The 23,364-nt window shown below is 38.7% G+C and overlaps 1 protein-coding gene across 3 annotated transcripts in view; it reads right to left on the bottom strand.

Moving 5' to 3' along the window:
* The window catches only part of LOC124721095 (multivesicular body subunit 12A), a 50,492-nt gene that overhangs the window by 4,189 nt on the left and 22,939 nt on the right, over window positions 1-23,364 (bottom strand). For all 3 annotated transcript variants that reach the window (XM_047245915.1, XM_047245914.1, XM_047245916.1), the window contains exons 6-8: window positions 18,848-19,092; window positions 10,894-10,955; window positions 7,215-7,259 (exon numbers count right to left, since the gene is read on the bottom strand). In XM_047245915.1, the coding sequence (XP_047101871.1) occupies window positions 7,215-7,259; window positions 10,894-10,955; window positions 18,848-19,092 (352 nt within the window). The remainder of the gene's footprint in view (window positions 1-7,214; window positions 7,260-10,893; window positions 10,956-18,847; window positions 19,093-23,364) is intronic.

Below are 23,364 nucleotides of genomic sequence, written 5' to 3' on the forward strand. Positions count from 1 at the left end.
TTAGGCTGTGCTACTATTTAGTAATAGTAAACAACCATTCATCAGAACAAATTACACAAGTCCTTAAACTAACATAGTCTGTGAAATTTACAGTGAAAAATACTTAAATGATCTATGAGACACTAAATAAACTCTATAACTAATTTTGTGTAGTAAATATATCATCCAACCTCAAGTCTGGTTATAAACACTACACTTTTCTTTAATATGCCAGTGTGCCACTGAAGATGAGTTTTGAAGAAGTCCAGAAACCTCACAGCCACCTAGTTGTTTCCAGTGGATTAAAGAGAAGAAGTAACTTGGTAGAACACTTTGGGAGTAACTGTTCTGTGTGTATTGTTTTGGTGTAGAGTAATTTTTATCATGGATAATGGACACAGGGACAAAAGCAGACACACGGGGTGTCACCAGTGAAGAAGTGGTGCACTCGTTAGCAGACCAGGTGGGTCAATTGAGAGCAGATAATATGGGTACATTTAATGAAGTAGCAGGAAAGAATCACAAGGTGTAAGTGTTGAAGTTGCAAACTCCAGGAGTGGATCTCACTGTGTCGAATCTTGCTTCTCCTTTCTCTGGTAGAGCATCTGAGGGTGTGTTGGCATTTATAGACGATCTTAAGTCATCAGCTGACATAGGGGATCGGTCAAATTAACGGCTGTTGCAGGTTACAAGGCTACACATGTCAGGAGTAGCAAAAGTATTCATCAGGTGCACAGAAGCATTGCGAAACGCAGAAGCTTTTGACCAATTGAGATGGGTGTTGGGACAACGATCCAGGAAGCACAATAGTGCAAGGTTTTTTCATGAACAATTAGGGACGGTATCTAGGAGACATAATGAAGCAACAGAAGACTTTGCAGACAGAATTGGGAAAATGAACATTAACGTGTACTGAGACGAAGCAAGCTGGGATAATTTTAATTCCCCTCTTGTTTTGCCATCTGCCTCCTTAAATTCATTTTTTAACTAATTACCATTAACCTACGTGAGTATAATCTGCATTTTCATAAAAGAGAAAGATTGGCCCTCAGTTTTAAAAAATATAACACCAGATATAATTTTGTGTTTAGTTTTATGTATGTAATTGATTCTCTAATTTATTTCGACTATTCCTAGTTAGTCTCTTTTGTTATATGGTGAAATCGGTGATTGTTTCGTAACTTAAATTGTATTGTTGACATATAAACAAATATAAATTCTGCAGTAATTATAAAAGTTTGGAAGACAAAATGCCAGTAATCTCTAAGTATCTATTTGGCTATATTCGAAAACATGTTAGCAAAACCAGCCCTTCATTAATTCCAAAGTAATTAACAGTTTTGTCGAAGTGTTGTCGTACTTACATTTGTTAATTTCAGGATTTAAACAAATAATTCGGCTTGGCTCTTGCAGTAGAAGAAACTGTTAAAAAGGACCAATTTTTCGATGTATTCAGTTAATCGAATAAGTTAAGTTTTAATTGTAATTTCTGTAAATTCAACTTCAAACAATGTGTAGTTTCAGTACCTATTATTGTAATGATATACAAGGGCCTGATTTTTGGTCACGAGACAGTCAGTCCACGGCCAAGTTTCAGATGAGTAACCTGTACTAGTTACAACAATAACAATGCTTCAACTTAACAGTGCTGTAAGTGTTAAACAATTAGGCCATGTGTAAAAACAATGACAGCGTCTGCTCCATACATACCTGATTATTCTTCAAGAACTGAATTATGTGGTTATGTTTTTACTGCTTGTAGATGTTCAACAGTAAACTATTGTAGCAGTATGTGGAGGTTCACCTGCAAACTATTAATGAGGCTTATGGAAAGTTCAAACAACAGTGCACTGGCCATACATATATAACTGTGTATTATTGGAGGATTGTGCAAAGTGAAAGTAAAAGTCAGTGAAATGTAACTGTGCATCTGAATGCTACATTATTTACAGTAGTCAGTGTCAAAATTACAAACCCCATTTTTCAGCCAGGGTAGCAACGCAGTACGTTGACACCGAGGACAACAAATGATGAAATAAACAAAGCAGGTGGAACTGCTACAGTATGACCTATCATTAAATGAGAAGGTAAATAAAGTGGTGCTGCAAGGGGCTAATCAATGAGAGCTTAATACATTTTTAAGGGGTTTGACAGCAGAAATGTCTAGGAGAGTGTGCACAGGGGCACCTAAGGATCTTTTAGGTTAGCTTTGGAATACAAAGAAACTGATAGCTTGACAAAGGTAATAGTGGAAACAGGTATTTACATCGAGTATTATGTCGTTTAATTGCAGTCAAACAGGACATGTCCAAAGACAATGTTACCATTTATGGAACCCACCGCACAACTCGAGTAATGGGAGTCACCAACAATTTGGTGAAGATGACAGTAGAGGTGATTTTGGTCATGGCAATATTATAGGGATAATGGGAAAGGTAGTCCAGGGAATAGGAAGGGTCTGTTAAACTTAGAAGGGAGCCCCAGGGCTGCCGACAGGAGTTGCTGGTAGGAATAACTTCAGTCAGAGCAAATGCAGAGGCGAAATGTGCCATAATGGAAGAGAGTATGAAGTACTGTTGGACACAGGAGCATGTGTGTCAGCAGCCTCGAGAGAATTGGTTGGTGGGAGGCAGTGGAACCCACCACAGTAGGATTTACATCGGGTAGGGGATAATGATATACAACCATTGGGGACAGTAATCGTGAATTTTTTGGTTGGAAGTGGTGTCTCATGTGGACAAGGGGTACAGCATTATCCTAAAGATAGATTTTCTGCATCAACATCATGCCATAAGCGACCTTCGATAACGTATAGGGGAAATGAGTGGGAAGACATTCTAACTATGGGAAACTATTGTCAACATTAATCTGATGATGATGACATTTGGTCTGTGGGATGCTCAACTGCGTGGTTATCAGCACCCATACAAATTCCCAGTCTTTTCACTGTCCAACCTTGTCACTTTCCCAAATGACAATGAAATGATGAGGACAACACAAACACTCAGTCACTCAGTGGAGAAAATCAGCGATCCAGCTGGGAACTGAACCCAGGACCCCATGATCCAAAGGCAGCAACGCTATACCACGAGCTACAGACAATGTTAATCTGCTTCGACAAGTGTCTAGTATACAAGACATTCCAGTTAAATGGCAATCAATAGCACTGAGGCTTGACTCTCATGATTGTGTGTCAAAAGGCACCTGAAAATCGCTATGCATGAATGTGGAACTGAACTTGTGATGTGTGTAATAGAGCCATTGGAGGGTAGTGAAGTATTAGATGCAACATGTTGTTTGGTGAAATGTGGTATTGTATCCATACATGAAAGGGATGGAGGGAAAGTGGCACCCATTGATGTGGATAATTTTGGTGCCAAAAATGTAAAGTTGTTGAAGTGAATGTTACTGGCTACAATAGAGATTCGAGATGAGGAAGATTTCCACAGAGGAGGTGCGAGCTATAAGGGGACACAGGACGCTATTAGGACTGTGTTTCAGGAGAAGTTGAGGCATCTTAAAGGAGCAGAAAAAACACAGTTGGAGGACCTATTACTAGAATTCCAGGATCTTCAGGAACGAAACATAGAAATGTGGATGGACTATGCAGAAAGACAGCTGTAGCACAAGTACTGGGTCATGATCTTGAGGGATTGTGAGCAGCACAGAACACCAATGACGAATATAGGCAGTATAAAAAACACCAGCAATTTGATATGCATGATGGATTATTATGCATAGAGACAAACTTTGGACCACGCATGGTGGTGCCAGTCAAGTTAAAATTGGAAGCATTACACGGGGTACATGATCACATTTTGTCTGGCCACAGTGGATACAGGATGATGAATAGAAAGGTGGCACTGAACTACTGGTGGAAAGGAAGGAAGGATGATGTGGATCAATAGGTCAAACATTGTGTGGATTGTGCAGAGAAGGCCAATTTGAGTCAGAGCCAGGTACTGTTACGAAGACTGCCAGAAACAACAAAACCTTTTAGTTTCAGTGAGGTGGATGTGTTAGGCCTATTCAACCAAACACCAGCAGGTAATCGCTTTGTGCCGAGCATAATACATCATTTTTCTCATTACGTCCAAATGGTGCCAATGCCGGAGCAACAGGCAATCACAGTCGCACAGGCGTTAGTTAATAGCTGGATATTTAAGTTTGGAGTGCCACAGACGGTAATAATGGATCAGAAGATTAACTTCATGTCAGACCTGACAAAGAAATTGTGTCAGCTGCTAAGAGTGAAGAAGTTTAAGACTAGCCCCCTACACCCACATGCTAATGGTTGGACAGAAAGAATTCATAGAAAAATCAGGAAAATGTTTAGTTACTATTTGGATTCAAATCATTCAAACTGGGATACATACCTAGCTTTTGTTGTAAACACATAACTAAAGTACATACTAGCACTGGGCTATCACCATTTGAGGTAGTGTATGGCGAAAAGATGTCGTCACCTTTCAATGGGCTTCACCAGAAGAGTGGTAGAAATGGAGAAGTCTGCAGTTTTTGCAAGATGAGTAAAGGAGGTATGGAACAGGGTACAAAGAGCAAATACAAAGGTTTTGGAGAAACAGGAAGAGGCAGCGAGGCATGTAGGACTGCAGTATAATGTGGGCCAATGGGCGACGTCGTTGACTCCATATATGCCAAAGGAAAAGACAAGGAAATTCTTAACATGGTACCAGGGCCCATACCAAGTAGTCGAAACTATGTCACTGATGAATATGAAGCTGCAGTTGCCAACAAGAATGATGGTTTGTGCATTTCTGGCATCTGCAACCATTCAAGGGTGCACGAGAGGCAATTCCACAAGAATTGCTAATAAAGGCAATCAAGAATATTAAGAGGAAACAGCAAAATGATGATCAATGAGAGAGAAGTCCAGATGCCTCAGACTCATCAATACATTAATCTCAAGAGAGGAATTATGTTTATTGATTTTGTGAAGATAATTTATAAGTGAAGTGTACGACATAATGTTAGTAGTGGTGGTGGTGGTGGTGGTGGTGGTGGTGGTGGTAGTAGTAGTCATTGTTGTTCGGAGATGGCAAACTTCTTGGGAGAGGGGAGGTGATATGGATCCCTGTTGCCAGGTGAAGAAGAAGAAGAAGAAGAAGAAGGCTAGATTTGGCAGTACTGTACCTCTTTGCCACAAGTGGAGTTATGGGACTGTAAGTGAAACACCTCGATGGAGGAGTGTTGTTTTCCAGACAGCCAGGTGTGGTATTTTATGGCCATAAATGGTCTTTTAAGTTTAGTATTTAATGTGCGGGAGTTATGGCATGAAATCAGTATGTTGGAAGAAGTATTTTCAGGGTTGCAAGAATTGGCAATTAGTAGTGGGAAGCAGAGAGAAGTCTTAATGAAACGCAGAACTTGCTCGGGGCATATGCACGACTAAAGAAGCAGATGGAAGAGGTTATTGAAGTAGTTACGCATGAGCTTAGCAGAATAAAAAGGTGATGGATAGACGCTGGGGCTAGAATATTGAAGACAATCTTTAGGACAGCAGACGCAAGCAAATTAAATGAAACGGTACAAGACACAACGGGGTTAGCAGAAGTGAATAAGGTGAGTGTAGAGTGGCATTCCATGCAAAGTTTTTCTCCCATTTTTTCCTTAACTAGTTGCAGGATGCACATGTCCCTTCTCATTGTAACCCTATGAGCTGAGCCTGTGGTGACCACCCCATTCTGAAATTCCTAGAGCTCACCCGCATTCATCACCACGTATTGATCCCTGTCCTGTGCCAGTTTTAACATCCCATCTTCCGTTAACTGCATAAATTTCCCAACTGCCACTAACTTCACCTGATAAGTGTGCACTTTGTAACACCTAAATACTGAGGTTTCCCCAGCTACTGGTATTTTTAATGATACATACAATAGCACAGTATCTGCTACACCCACTGCTGCACTACGGTAGTAAAATGATAAGTTTTGACTACCCGGTATCACTACTAGATGTAATTCAGATAGCACCTCTCCTTGCAGCTCCCTCAACCCCTCCAGAAATTGATCAGCATAGTGCCAACATCCACTTTCCAGGGCTCGCTCTGTAGTAGCACCTCTGTAGGGGGTGGTGCATGTGTGGGGAACCAGCATAAACGTTGCGGACACTTTAACAATATAGCTTTCTTATATCTTCAGTTCTACATGAGGCAGGCATGCCTCTCCTCATGAGCTCTGGATGGTGCAGCTGGTGTCGGCTTATAGGACAGTGCCCAGTGACGCTGCATCAGGACTCCAACCTGGCAGCAAAGGCAAGGCCATGGCCAGTTGCAATAGTGGCACTTCCTGACAGACCGACACACCAGGCTGCTGCTTTTTGCTCCATGGCAGCAGGTGTGTGCGTGTTTATACTTGCGCCCCTCAGAGAGGCAGTGGACGGCTGCTGGCACTTTGACACCGAGTCCCTCCGTGGGCCTCAGTATCAGTGATAGCGGGCACGAACAGCAGACAGGCGGGGTTGTGGCACCATGTCCCACAAAGGACCCGGTGCGGCAGCAGATGCAGCCTGGTCTCAAACTGGAGGCTGCAGTTGGTGCTGCCCAGTCATTTTGCGGTCTGGCGGTGCTCTCGCATCATTGTGCGACTACTCAGCAATGACCAAGTCCCTGAATCCAATGACATCCTGCCCTCAAATTCAGCCTCATTTATACTCCGTTACTGCCCATTTGTTTCTCTAAAACCTGGTGTCTAGTCACGTTGCCCGTACCAAAGAGACTCACTCGAGTGTGGTGGCGACACGCTTACCACATTGTTCTTTATTGCGCGGGGCAGTTTACTGCTGCGCTCAGCTATCCTTTCTTCACAACTCAATTGTGCATCTGTTATTCTGCCCTACATGTCGACACAGCACAGCTCATAGCCAGCACTGTTACCACAATACTACGCGGTCGCCTCCATGCTATTTCAGTTACTTACACTAAAGACTTAATACCTTTACCTAACATACTGAGTATTGCCATGACAATTAAATATACAGTTGTGTGGCTGGTTGTCCTGTCTGTCATTTCACTACATCCCATTAGCCTTCAGTGTGTTGTCAAAATTCTAATTTCTGATATAATGTCCATGTTCCTTGATTTTTAATAACTTTTCTTAGTAATTTTGAGTAGTTTTTGTAGTGTGCAAATACAGCAAGATCTCTACTTGTTCTCGCCAACAAGTACATTTCCATAGTGTAAACACACATTTGTAGCAAATCAAGAAGACACTTACCTCCTGATCCAGCTGATATCTGGTCTTCGCTTTGATGCTAGGAATCTGAAATGTAATTACAATATCAGAAGTTAATATCATAAAATTGTTCCATAAACAATTTACTGCAAAAAGTATAATTTTCTTGGGAAACTTTTTATCTTATATACATAACTGCTGCAATATAGTTGTACTCCTGAACACATAAGATGATAAATGGGAAAAATAATAATAATTTGTCACCTAGAGGTTAATTTGAAAAGTGTTTTATTTGGTACATTCTCTACATATGTTACGCCTTACATCATTTTCTTCCTCTTACACTATGAATTACTACATCCAGCCAAATTACACAATATACAGTTTCACATGTATTCCGTACCACTATGTGAACTGGCACTGCAGAAGCACAAAAAGCTGTTCCACATATGAAACTAAAAAAAGCTCAGTATGATATTGTAAATAATTTAGGACAGAAAGAGATTGGTTGGCACAAGGAACATTCGCGTGCAACAGTCTTCCACAATCCCTAAGAGTGGACTGTTGTCACAACTCTTAAGACATGTCTGAATTTCACATATCTGAAGTGCCACATAGCATGGGCGAGGGTACGGTTTCATGTCACATCAATAAATCACCACCTTCACCTTTCCAGGCAATGAATCACCCTCAAAGGCCAAGATGAAGGCCTTGGTAGCAATTCTATTGTCCTTTGGCCCCCTATGGACACAATGGACCAGCTCATCTTCAGACTGCATGAGGTCACATTGGAAAATTATGTCTTGAATCACATTTAGGCTATTATGGGGACTGACAGTCACTGAAAATTTACCAGCTTGTTGCAAGCAAGCAACATTTGACGGGGCAGGGGATGCTGTTTTAATCAAAACTAACCAACTCTTTATTTTGGAGATGGCTTCAACTTCCTCAAACTTATCCTCCATAATATCTACAAAGAATAAAGGCTTTGTGGCCAAAAAAGAATCCTGATCTGTCCTTGTGCAAAACAGGTATTGGGGGAAGCATTTCTCTGCTTATCACTTAGCCCTACACTCCTCTCATGGCACAGTCAGGAAGGAAACATGTTGGGGTCTTATTTCTCTGCATTGTACAAGCTCTTTCCTTCTGTAGAGGCCATTTGGTTCATATGACCACCAGCAGAAGATAGCTTCACCCACTTCATTTGCAAGTCATCCACCATGATGGATGGGGACTCTCCCCATGGGCACCACCCATCCTCAGCAATTGCTACCTGGACAGTAATCCACTGCTCAGAGTCCCTGTGCCCCAGTCACAAGCGGCACATGCTCCTTGGCATACAAGAGGAGGTTTCAGCTCAGGCACCAACAGTGCGACCACCATGCTGGTACTTGATGAACCCCCCCCCCCCGCCCCCCCCCCCCCCCCACACACACACACAAAAGACAACAGTATGGCTACTGTACTGGGTGTTTGTTGTACTACCTCATTGGAAAGGAAGAGTGCTTAGATAGAAATGCACAAAGGTGGAACAAACACCACACTGGGAGACCTTTTTTGAACAATCCCCACTTCCGAAAATTTGGAAAAGTGGTGGTAGGTCAAACCCAACAATGGGTGCCATGTATTTATTATTGCAAAGGTGTAGATAGTGCCAAAAGTAAAATGGAAAAATGTTCTAAATCATGTACCAGGTCCAAGAGGGGTCTGCACCAGGAAGATCATCCGATGGGAAGGCTGAGGGGGGAAAGGGATGGTGAAAGCATAGGCTTACAGCAGAGAAACAGAAGTAGTGCAGCAAAGGCTGGGGTGTCCTGTGGTAGGCAAGCATGTACTCCGAGAAAAGTTGTGAGACCTCTGGGGGGAGAGGAGACCACTCACCGAATAGCAGAAGCATTGAGTCGTTAACAGGCACACACAAAATGGAATGAAATCTTGCTAGCTTTCAGAATAAATCCTTTGTCAAATTAGTGTGTATACACACACACACACACACACACACACACAAAGAGCTTTCTTTTTCTTTTGTGTGTGCACATGTCAATGACTCAACACTTCTGCTATTTGGTGAGTGGTCTCCTTTACTCCTACATTATTTACATTCTACCAGTGTTGTATTAACTATGATCATACAAACGAATCCAAATATGTGGCAATTTTACCTCAAAGAATTTCAGCAGTGAGTGAGGGGAAAAGTAATTACATTCACATTTTTATGTTAATACTGCTGATTATCATCTCTTGGAACCACCTCCCCCCCCCCCCATCCTCTCTCTCTCTCTCTCTCTCTCTCTCTCTCTCTCTCTCACTCACTTAACCTCTGAAACAAAACCAGAAAACTTCTTTGAAGTTATGTTTCAAAATAAACCCAATTACTGGAAGCCGTATGGTTTTATACTTAAATTCAAAATATGCTTATAAGTGTTCTGTCCAGCCTGAAAATAAGAACATTTAAGGACTTCATCTTCTAAGTGCCCAATTCATTACACATGCTATCGGCCATTAAGTATAACAATGCAAGAAAGTCGAAGAAAATGCTAACTGGATGGTTTCACTTGTTTAACATCCCAAATCAAATCACTGTGTTCCACGTATTTACTATATAATGTACCAACAAGATTATTTAAACTCACTTGATGTGAATCCAGGATGTTTCCATTTTCAGCAAGTTTATATGGCTGACACATAACATCCCAAATGCAGAAGTCTTACAGAATAACAAAATAATAAGAGCATCTGCATTGGCAAACATCTTCTAGAGCATGTATTGTTTAGCATTTAACTCATATGACCTTTTTTTTTCTTTTTTCTTTTTGCAACAGCCATGTGTTGATTGACTGCCATCATGTGTCTGTTTAACAATGAACATGTGAGACTCAATTCAGTCTTTTCTCACATAATGCTTATGAAATCATTAAACTACTGATGATTATGTTGCAAATGAGGACACCACATTTTCCATCTCCTAAAAATACTTTTATTATGTCTGTGCTATAAATGAATTCCAAATTTATACAGAATACTGTTAAAACACACAGATGGATGGTAATCCTCTTGCTAGAGTGAAGTCGTGAATTATCATCAAGACTGCAGACAATATGAATTTAATTTTAGGTATAAGAAATTTATGTTTGCATTAATATTATTTGGATAGTAAACAAATACCATTGAGCCTAAACCTTTCTAACAAGTTTTTAATGACTCACATTCATATAATTGCACTATCATACAGTCAACGTGACACACACACACACACACACACACACACACACACACACACACACACACCTACCCCCCCTTCTCTCTCTCTCTCTCTCTCTCTCTCTCTCTCTCTCTCTCTCTCTCTCTCTCTCTCCCTCCCCCCCCCCCCCCCATTTCCCCTTACATTATTATAAATTAGAACATGAGATGCATTACTTTTAAGACTGAACTGACACTGTTTACCACTGGGCTGTCTTCATACTCTTATTAATGATATGTACTGTGCCACATACAACTATTACAATTTATTGCATTTAATGATCTAAATACATCCTACAGAGTAACTAGAGTACTGTAATATCACATTTGTTCTGTGATGGAATTTATCCTGGGGAGGAGAATTTTGATTACAATATTAACCAGTAAGTGTAGAAACTTCCATAAAAGTAAAACCTGTTCTGATAAATGTCTTAAATTATGGTGGCAAACCAGTATTTTCAAAAACTTTAACTAAACTTACCGACTGTATAAATGAAATGTTGTTAAATCCTGGATTCAGTACAAAAGGCACACCTTCCAAACCTAGAACAAAGTACATACAGCAATTATTTGTGAGAGAATAACAACATTATGTCTCTTCCTCCCTCCCCTCAATTCACCTGTCAACAACCTACTTAAAATACCACCAAGTCTGGTTTGAAAGACGACTCAAGAACTAGTTGCAAAAGATTGTGTAAGAAATTATGTAAATTCTTCTCAAGGCTGCAGGTGAGTTGCAGGATTAAGAACATACTGCTGAAGCATAGTCAGTCTATGATAGGCCATAGCTAAATCACTTCCTGACAAAGTGAGACCTAAAAGATAATCAACAGCATATGGCCAGCTTATGATGAGCTACTACTTGTCCTCTACTCCTGAGAATTACATGTAAGCTCACAATGTGTAGTGTTCAGCTAAAATGCAGACTGAATGCACATCACATAAATGATTTCCTATCAAAAGGCTCAGTGCTGAATGTAACAGTGACCAATGACAATGAATTCACAACGATGACACAGATGTATTTAAACAAGGTTCCTTAAATTATCACACTCATAATGTACAAAACTGTTTGGACACAGTATCTCTTCTTGTTATCAAGGTTTTAATCATCATGTTCACTTTTATGTAACACTTATAAAAATTTAAAAGATATTTTTGGAAAACATTCACTCTTGGATTCATCTTACTCAAATGAGAAGAAAGAAACATTATCATGCCCAAGCACAAATTATAGCTTTCAATGTTGTTACAATTTTTAGAGCATTTAATCTGTATGGGTATTCTTTGACTACATTTTATGAAAATAAATAAATCTGCTTTCAGTGACTCACATTTTACTTATCAATTACAATGTATTTTGAACTCTGGGCAATGTCATCAGGTTCATGTGGCGTGATTTACATATTTGTTCTGTGAAAGAGCAAGTTTGTTATCTCACAATACTCTGTTACAGGAAACTAAGAGAAGAAATGTGACTAAATTATTAGCAACTATCTCATATGTAAAAATAAACTTCACAGGATACTGTTTTCGGCAACATTTAGTATATATGACAGCATGGGCCATACGAATAAAATGGAGAATGTACTTTATTCTCAGAATTTTGGAGAACATTCTCAGGTTCACATGAATAAAGCAAGTCTGAGAATATATTTCACCTGAGAATGTCCTTGGCTTGAGTAAAAGGGCAGGGGAAGTTGCTCAATGCGAAGAACATTCTCCGATTTTGTATGAATACAATGACAGAAGCTTCTCATAAACAGAGAATATTCTCTATTTTCTCAAGTGAACTCTATAGCATACGTCTAAGTTCTGTTGAGGTTAAGTTTTACTAAGTCTTTTTTAGTAAAAATGGCAGAATTTATATTGCTCAGATGGTGAAAAAAAGATATACATGACCTGAAGAAATACTCAAAAGAGAAAGTGTAGATGTTTATACGAGTTTAACAACACGAACATTTGGCAGGCGAACTTCCTCCCTCCCAATCATAAAAGGAGAGGGGGCAACCTTTCAAACAAAGTGAAAATGAAAACGTTTTGTGCTATTTAGAGCACCCAAGTTTTCAGGCTGCTGTACACGAGTTAGATACATGCTAGACAACTGTGTCACTGACAATTTCAGATGTTCATTATGTTATCTCACTGCATAAATCTTATGTATTTTTTTATAAAACAATCAAAAATCCAGGATGAAATAAAGGTAATATTATGAAAAAGATATATTGGTACTCATCACATGGAGGAAATGTTGAGTCACAGACAGGGAGAAAAATGTGTGGGTGCAAGTTGTGCTTGCAAGAATGTGTGCACGTTTTTTACTCTAGAAAGAGGTCTTCTGGCCAAAAGAAAATGTATAGCAATCTTTTCGTTGTGCCTCTCTGTGACCAAGTCTCCTCTATATGGTGCATAGGAATCTACCCTTTTCAAAATATTGTTGTTATATTTTGTTATGTAAGAAATATGTAGGCAGACCAGAAAAATTAATAACTAGTTTATTACAAACCTCACAACCTTTCTTCTCCTAATGAAACTACACAGACAACGGTTTAAGTACTTGACTTGTAAGCAGACCATTATGCATCATATTTAACCAAAGTATCGCATGTTAGAAAACTCTGACAGAGTTCTGGTTTGTAGTAGGTGAAAATGTGATGCGCGAGGGTGGTTTGATAAGTATGGTGAAAAAGAAAGGGGAAAAAAAAAAGTTTGTTTCGTAAACAACTCACCTTACTTCTCAACATAGTCTCCTTTATGGGACAGACACTTGGTCCAGTGACCCTTCAGCTCTTTCATCCCATCGGAAAAGTAAGTTCTGTTGAACCCTGCAAAACACCCACTGACTGCAACTATCACTTATTCATTTGATGAAAATTTCTTCCCAGCAAGCCAACTTTCAAGTTAGGGAACAGGAAGAAGTCACTTGGGGCAAAGTCTGGTGAACAGGGCAGATATAGAACCTATCCAAAGCCCAATTCATATACTTTCACCATTGTTATCACTGATATGTGAGATGGTGGATTATCGAAGTGAAAGAATGCATTATTGCGTGCAACCTTGGTCTTTTCTCAGCCAATGCACATTTCAAACAATTCAACAATGAAGCACAATAGGGTCCAGTTATTGTTCTGCCTTCAAGTAATCTATGAGGATTATTCTTTGGGAATCCCAAAAAATAGGGGCCATCACCTTACCAGCTGACAAAATGGCATTTACCTTCTTCACGACACTTTCACAAGCCTTTGTCCATTGTTTTGACTACTGTCTTCACTATGGTGTGTAATTATCAATAATCACAAATTGGCGCAAAAAGTCTCGTGGGCTGCAATTAAACATTGCCAGACACTGTGCTGAAATGTCGTGCCATGTGCACTTTTCATAGACTGTGAGCAATCACGGCACCCACCTCAGACACATCATCTTCATAGCCAATTCTCCATGCACGATATTACGCACTCTCTCAGTTAAATACCTACAGTCTCAGTAATCTCACAATTTTTTGTTAAGCATTCTTGGATTAACATATCATGGATTTGGCAATGGTTTCCTTAATGGTGACCTCAACTGGACAGCCGGAGAATACTTTGTCTTCAGTGCTTATCCAATGCTGGTGCAGAGTCGGCGAGAACTTCATCCAATTCTGTTTTGATTTGTGGGGCAGTCCAACCCTTCAAACGAAAATCTTTACTAACAGCATGAACCTTGGTTTCTCCATTTTCAATTGCAGTCAACACACTGACCAATTCTGATGGCTATCAGTAATGAACTGTACACTGTACATTGCTGAAATTCTTTATAAAAGCCTTGGAACAACCTAGCTTATCAACCATGAAGGCATGACAAATATGTCTCCCTCTTTCACAGAAAGTTACCAGACTTATCAAAACACTCTCATCATCTGAAGACTTCTTTCACATAAGGTGTTCACATAACTTCAACAACAGAAAGTTTCCCATATGTTGAAAATTCAGTAAAATCATCAGAAAATGCATTTCTGTAATCTGTGCATAATCATCTCAATTATTTGTCACCACACACAAAAGCACAATCAAAATGTGCAACTCTTCCAAAAAACATTGATGTCAGTTCTTTATTTGTACACTGAATAGTTTGCCTGTTTGAGCAACTGAGTTAAATATACGATTACGCATGTGTTCTGTGCTGAATGTGGCAGATGACACACACTGAGAACCTTCTCAAGGAGGAGGGGAGGCAGTGAAAAGGAACTCCCCTGTCAGGGAATATGCTTCAAATTTTTTATCCATACAAAATTGAGAACTTTCTCAGAGAAGGTTCTCTTGCTCTGAGGATCTTCTCTGGAGAATGTTCTCTTTCCCATTCATAGGACATCATGTATGCTCCATTACTTATGCACAGTCCACACATATTATATGAAGAAGAAAAAAAAACCCACAGAGTATGCACACCAAAGATAATACAACATCTAAGATATAATGCATACAGTCACTAACATGTACATTCAGGATTTACAATGAAAACACTGATGTACTTTCTGAAACCTCAAAAGAACTGACCGCGGAAACTAAAATTATTTCCGATAAATTGCTGAAATAATAAAGGCTATGGCAGTGCTTGTGCTCTCTTGAGTTCTCTTTATCAGCAAATTTTTTTAGTCTCAATGTTTCCAGATGCTCTAGAAAGTTCAAGTAACCCCATTTTTTTCTGTCCTGTAGTACAATGAGATTATCCAATCCACTATGTCTCATTATGTGCTTGTTGTGTCTGTGGTTGGATACTGTGGATTTCTCACAATGCTTGAGCCTACACATTCAAGGCATTGTATCTAAAGTGTCACCCAATATTCTCTACTTGACCACTGTAACTCATTTGTAGGTTAGACCGTACTGTTACAGGTGTGGTGGAAACTGGGCAATCACCTAGTTTGTTGTTTGTGGTAAAAGATAATGTACCATTTGTTTTTCTTGATAGGCACATAGTAGAGTGTGTGAAAATGCCTCTTACAGTTTCTGTATTGACAGTAGTTATTTACAGCTTGAAGCTTACAGATTCACACTGTAATGTATCCAATGGGCAGAAGTTTTACACAGGTGTTCAACACACATCTGACTAGGACTGACTTGCATCTGAATGTTCAACGTACTCCAGAGTTTCAGTAAACATATGATGGAGTGCATTTGAAAATAACATTACATATTTTTAAACTCATCATGCTCTTAGAACACGGCAAGTAAAGTTACTGCTGGAAAGAATGGTAATGGTGGTGGTGGTGGTGGTGGTGGTGGTGGTGATAAGTTCCTATGGGACCAAACTGCTCAGGTCATCAGTCCCAAGGCTTACAAACCTTAATCTAACTTATGCTGAGAACAACACACACAGCCATGCCCAAGGGAGGACTCGAACCTCCGATGGGGGCAGCCACGCGAGCCATGGCAAGGCACCTCAGATCACGCAGCTACCCTGCGCAGCTGGAAAGAATATTCTGCATATTCAAGCAAAGTTACTAGTACGCTTGCAGTAACAAGCTTCATCCCTTATTCAGGAACAGTATACTAAAGAGACTACAATAGCACAAAAATTTAATTTGAGCCATTATCTTAATGCAAAACATACCCATTACCAGAGGATTTCACTATCAATAGCTCAATAAAACTAACTTACGTTGAACACTTATATAACTGAAATTTTAATTAACACTATATTTGAGCTAAATTGTGATATTTCACTGTGGTGTAATTAATGCAAACAAAGTGTTGAAAAACACTTACGGCTTCAGGAAATCATACTGCAACAGAGTGTTCATCACACAAAACTATGTTGTAAATGATACCTGGATATAAATGCAGAAAAAAGAATACTAAGATGATGATGATGAGGATGATGATAATGTAGAAGAAGAAGAATTGACGAAAATACTGTAAAATTCTATTATAAAGACCAATTCACACTAGATGTCAATGGAATGGAATGGACCATCAGGCAGTGTCATCACGCAGTGTCACAGTCAAATGGTGAAGGGTTCACACTAGACGAAGATGTCAATTTGCTCAGCCCAGTACCGAACGGTGGAAGTAAGGTTACGAGACCCCAACCATGGTACAAGAAGTCTAAGTGTAGTATCGGAATTAAGGGAGTAACAATTATGAAGTTTATTAATGGCCAAAGCAAACTTCATAATGGATGTTCTTCATTAATTGTGCATGGTAAATTGCTAAGAAGTTAAACAACTTTTCAAAACAACATTTATTTGCTAGTGAAAATATATACATACAAACACATTAAACAATATGTATATGGGAATACGTACGGCCTGTATCTTATCCATTATTTTTTCCCCTTATGTAGCAAATAGTGTCAAACAGTATTTTTCCTCCTTCAATAGAGCTGACTTGTTCATTTATTAAAACATAATTTAATGAAAATTGCTTCATCAATTTATGTTATTTACACACAGTGTAGGTATCAACTCTGTTCAGTTATTGTAAAATATAAATCATTTCCCACCTCTCTTATGGCAGAACACTCAAAGGAAGAAATATCCAAGTTATTAATGAACATTTGCAATTTGTCATGAAAACAAAGCAAAATTCCCACATGAGTGAAGTCAGCAAAACTAAGTAACTTCCAATGTGAGCAGATGATGACACTGTTTCCCCCACCACCATAAATGTCAAAACTTGCTTTCTGACAACCTTGGTGATGATGCCCCATTCTGTTCCATGCCACTGATGGCCTGTGTGAAACTGCCATTTGAAATTCATTGCTGAATGTTTTAACATGACATTCCATTCTGTTCTGTGAAGTGTGAATCAGTCTTAATAGTGTCAGGCCTTGACTAATCCAGATAATGCCTTTCATGGACAGTGCTGTTAATATGTCAAGAAATTTCATATTAGTTCACAGTCCATGGCAGAATGTTGCTGAATTTTTCAGGTTATAATGCCTTACTCCAAAACATAACTTATTACTGTTGGCCTGAAGAACACACAATTCAAAACCTATATGGACCACACTACGAATTAACAAAATTTGAACTTCTTTGTGAAAACTATAAACAGTATAAAAACAACAGCTGAAATCAAGTAAGTATCATTTATATGCTATGCAATATACATGGATGGCTAAAGATTTGTGTGTGAAACTGACGTAGCATACTAGTATATGTGAAACATTTGAATGAGATTCACTCTTGTCTTCTCGCAAAGCGTTTGAGTGACATCAGGTGCTACATACTGCTTGTGCCTTGAGGTGAGTCTCCCTACATAACAAAGAATAAAACATTACAACACTACGAAAAAGACAGGAACTAATCTCATTGAAACATTGCAATTTTATGGTGACCTCGGTTAGAAATTTGTATTAGTTCAACTTCCCACATAAACGTCATCATATCGTATTAACATTTTTCATTAAGAATGAGGGTGTACTTCATAAAAAGCAGCAAAGCATGAATGGTAACAACATGGACAAAGTCTGATGAAAAATAGACTACATGAAGGCATGCACATGCCACCATAATCATGTCCTTGTATTAAAATAATTACCCCGCTCATTTAAATTGCAAGTGAAATAATGTTTGATGAGAAACTATTGTGGCTGAACTTGCTGAATAATACCTCCTAGACTAATCTGTGTTTGATTAAACAATATTTACCCCTCTCAGTCCGAGAGTTTTCTACCACTAATTATAAAAGAATAATTTTACTCAACATGGGTTTATATTTTTTTCTTTGGCAGATATTCTTATTCTACAATGGAAAGGTCACAGTAGTTTGGTGTTGGTCCGAGAGGTAAGGGTCAAGTGGTTCTATCCTAAGAACACTTTCCACACAACATAACTGTCCATAATCAATCGCTGGTCCAACACACAGTTTTAACTTTTTTATAAATAATCTTCTACAAATATTATTTATTCACAAGGGAAATTAAACTTTAATTTTCCTTCCGTTTCAGGGTTCTGGACCTCAATTGGTAAAAACGGAACCCTTATAGGATCGAATCACTTTGTTGTCCATATGTCTGTCTGTCTGTCTGTCTGTCATGAACCATTTTCTCAGGAACAGGAAGAGGTGTAAAGGTGAAATTTATGTCATGCCCAATTGCCTATGGCCCCTTGGTGGTGTAAAAAGTGTACGTTTCTAAGTCAATACAATCAAAAAATATGACCTTTTATGTCACAGATTTTGATATTTGCAAACTCACTTATGAAAACCTATAGATGAACTACATATACACATAATTAAGTTTGTACGGAAACCTCAGAGTGCAAGTCCTAATCGCACTTGCCTCCTCTCCCCCCTTCTTTTGAACAACATAGTTCATTTCCAGAGCATGAAATTACTATGTGTGCATGCCAAAAGGTAATTAATCTACTGAAATCAATTACCCAACCATTAATTGAAAATTTAGTCACATAACACTACTACGAAGAATTACTTTAAAATATAATTACTAACCTTGGTATGCAGAAAGAGTTGCATAATTGGTACCTGCCGAATTAGTACCACCTGGAGGTTTAGGAGCTGGTCTGGAAGGCCTTAGATTTATCAGTCTCTCATATTCATGAGGAGAATCCTCTCCAGAAGCTGGCTTAGGTGCAACTGGATATGGTACATTATTTGTCAGTGGCTTTTGAGGCAGTAATGGGTATCCTGCCGAGTGCGAGTTCAAATCTGCTTGCACGACATGTCCGGCATTTAAACTGAAAGAATAAAACATTTTCATGCATCATGTTTAAGAGTTTAGTACAAATTATTCACAACAAATATGTGATCAATACTGTATACTAAAATAATTTTACATCTGACAACAGTCAAAGGATGTAGACACTGTTCTTTCAGATAACTGTTTTCTGCAATGGGAGAAACACTAGTGTAGCTTTCTTTGTTTACAGCTGAATGTTGTCCGCCCCCGGTAGCTGAGTGGTCAGTGTGACAGACTGTCAATCCAAAGGGCCCGGGTTCGATTCCCGGCTGGGTCGGAGATTTTCTCTGCTCAGGGACTGGATGTTGTGTTGTCCTAATCATCATCATTTAATCCCCATCGACGCGCAGGTTGCCGAAATGGCATCAAATCGAAAGACCTGCACCAGGCGAATGGTCTACCCGACGGGAGGCCCTAGCCACACGACATTTCATTTCATTTTAGCTGAATGTTTTGTGAGGCCTGTAACTGACTGTTTTGCACCAGTCACAATATCATTCAATCCACAACGTGAGTGGTAGATTTAATAGCAGTGTGATCCACAAAACTGCCAATAGAGTATAATATTTTATTTTGTGGAGGAAGGTTATTTATTTATCTACAGTGCCAATAAAAATAATTTATGAAAGCACATTAATACAATCAAAACGATCAAGGTATGGTAATGTTATGAAAGATGTTTCATGTGTAAGCAGTAACAAAATGATAATGTTTGTGTGTTGCAGGCACAATATGACCTCTTCTGGCATATTCTGACCAAGTTCAAAGATCTACAACACATTATAACTTGAAAAAGAGTGACACAAGAATAGCTGACAAACACACCATTAAGTTTCAGTAAGAAGACTAAGTATGTACTAATAGTATAAGAATAAGTGTCCAAACTTGGTTTCAAATGTATGAAATCAATACCCTGAATGTTATAAAATAGTCCATGTCATTTTGAAACCTAAAAACATTCATTAAAAAATAAAAAGTTCCACAGTTAAAATTAGAAAATTAGCCTGTGTCCTGTAGTTTAGTGGGAAGTTTCAAGTGATTGTTGTGAAAGGAATACAAAACACCTCCATTAATCGCAACATATAGTGGAAGCCTAAGAAACTTTCATCTTCTTTTTGTTGGACTTACATATCTGTTTCTACTGAAATGTAAATGTGATGTTTCAGGACATTCACAATGCTTGGAATATTGACTAAATTTCTAAATGTCTGTACATAAATATATGTGATGGCACTGTTGATAGACATTCTAAACATATTACCAATTAATGAATATAAAATACACTAATGTCTGTGAAAATCACAACACCTACAAAGAATAGTTATCCCAAGCTAAGCCAGTGAGGCTCCATCAACCAAAGTGGAAAAGTCAAATAAGTGGCAGCATGCCTTATTAATATTGAAAGCTGCAATATCAGCATGTGTGTCTGAACATGGCGGCAAGATTTACACACCTTCAGGAAATGAGTGTCTTACCATGATATTTTGGTTCCTGCAGGCCGTGCAGAGTCAGTCATATAGTGAATAGCCAGTATGTATCACGCAATGTGACCATAGTGCAGGGTAGCCACTATCTTATTCCCACAACTGCAGAACAGCTTACAAATGTGTCTACAATGATGGCTCAATACTAAAGCATAGTTGAGGGTGAACACCTGAATGTAACATGGCTACATAAGCAGTAAGTATATGTTTCAGAAGTACTCCTCTGTAAGCAATTATATACGAAGTGTGATCAGGAAAGACAGTGAATAATTTTATCACAAACAAAGTAAAAATAGTACATGGAATTTGATTTAATTTCCTCCAAAGTACTGTCCTTGGCTAACAATGCTGAATCCATGACTGAAAGGGTTTCCAGAAGGCTTATTTCGGAAGGGCATTCAGTTGCTCTGTCGTGACCCTCTGAATGCCAGGAATGGTGTCAATTTTTTTTTTTTTTTTTTTTTTTCCTTTAGGCACAGTTTTAGTATTTGGCAAGAACCAGAAGTTGTATGATGCTAAATCTCGTGAATAAGACAGATGTGGACAGACAGGAACACTTTTTTTGGCTAAAAACTTGTGAATCTAAAGCGATGTGTGGTACAGCAAGTTGTCCTGATGAAGGAAGCCACTGTCCTATTTTTCTGGTCTCTTTCCATGAACATCTTTTTGCAAATATTGCAGTACACCCTTGTAAAATTCAGTGTTTACAGTTGTTCCCCTCAGCATGAACTCTGATTGCACCATGACCTCAATATTCAAAAGAGCACGACTTCAATATTTGATTTTGACTGATGTGACTTTTTAGGGTGAGGAGATTCACTGGTATTCCATTAGGAACTCTGAATGAAGATGATCCTTCAACTCCATGCACACAAACTGTCACACAAGTTTCCTCCTGTTCACAACTCAAAAGTCTGGGAACAAATTTTGTACTAACTCATCTCATTTGCAAATTATCGGTTAAAATGCCTTGCACGGATCCATACGAGATGCTAAATTCTTAAGTAAGCACTTGAATAGTTATTCGGCTGTTTGAATGAACAATGTTTGCCACTTTTCAGTTTTTTCCTTGGTTTCAAGTTAATGGGTATTTCAAACATTGCCCATTTTCTCCCGACTCATTTCCACTTTTAAATCGCTCTTCCCACTTGTAAACATTCTTCAAAGTTACAGCATTATCACCACACACCAATTTCAACATTTCACAAGTTTGTCACTTTTTTGCAACTTGAAACATAACTCAGTGAGCATGCGCTGTTTAAAATCAATTATGCACGTCAAACATGGTAAACACCACCTCACTCTACCATCTCTGGATGCTGACTGTCAAGTCAGAGTGTGTTCCCACTAGACGCTTCCTGTCTCAACAGATCAAACTGATTCATCATATTTATCACACCTTGTATGTAATTAATAACTGTGCCATGTTCCAATTTAATCTTGGATGTCAACTACTGAATGTTAATTAAATCAGGAATTTCAGTCTATGTTAAAAAATTTCACCCCTTGTAAATTCAGTTGTGGTATCAGAAGAAATGTCATCATACTGGTTGATTCTATAGCTTCTTTTGTCAATGCTTGTACTGAAGAAATGTGACAACATTTCTTAACACGAGGCACAAAGAATGGTATTTTGGTGTACATTGGAATCGTGATGTGCCAGCTTCTAGAAAGCTCTTGCAGAAGAATATTTCTGCCAAGACATAAGGCACTGCATGAAAAAATGTGAGGAAATACATCTCTTGGAAGCATGTACTCAACCAAAAGAGGCAGTGCAAGAGTTGGCAAGAAAATCGGTGTGCATTTAAGAGGTATTATAGAGCACGTTTCTATAAGAAACATGACTATGTTTTACATTCCACTGTTTTTTCATTAACATAGACAGATAAAGAATTAAGATGTAACCAACTGCAGAGTGCATAAGAAAAATTACATCACTAAATAGAGGGCAAGCTGAACCAGTTAATGAAAGCGACACCCCACTCTCTCAGCTTCTGTTGGGGCAATACCTGTATAGTGTGTCTTGCCAACAGCTGCCATTCCATTCTTTTGCAGTGGTACTGTGCCATCTGACACAGTGCACTAAGCACCTCTGGATCATTGTGCAGACATCCTGTCTCTGCCATGCATTTAGATAAGCCATAGCTACGTGGTATTTGCATCTAGTGACTCACATCCATTGAAAATGATCACAAGCAGTGATTAGTGAAACCATTGCACATAATATATAATCAAAAAGTTCTTCAAGTCACAAAATTGACTATATTTAGAATAAATTTCTTTATTTCTGTCTATGATCACAAACTTGTTACGTCCTTAGGCTACTGTTTTCCATCAGCAATGGCCATCTTCAGATATGCACAGTAACAACAAAAATACAACTAGTGGAGTGTATACAGCTTAAAACAATGAAACAGGCCATAATGAAAAGTATTACTGACACACATGTGAAAATTATGCCCATTAAATATGACACAGCATACCTAGCATAGACAAAAATAAAGTTATTCTGCACTTTCTGGATCACTGTTCTATTTGTAACCACGGCATAGCTTGTGCTGACTATATTTTACCAAGAATGATTGAGCTTGATGATGCTGAACATACTCTGATATGTTCTATTGACAAATGTATCAAAAAGAGAATCTCTCCCCAGTATCATTGTTTACTATGATGATTCTTGCTCTTATGTCATGGATATTGTAAAGTAAATAAGTTCTAGCAAATAGTGTCAAAGTAATTAACACAAATCTTTTGAATGTTTTATGCTTTAACGATATCAATGT

This window comes from Schistocerca piceifrons, chromosome X (genome assembly GCF_021461385.2).
Source record: "Schistocerca piceifrons isolate TAMUIC-IGC-003096 chromosome X, iqSchPice1.1, whole genome shotgun sequence".
Taxonomy (NCBI): domain Eukaryota; kingdom Metazoa; phylum Arthropoda; class Insecta; order Orthoptera; family Acrididae; genus Schistocerca; species Schistocerca piceifrons.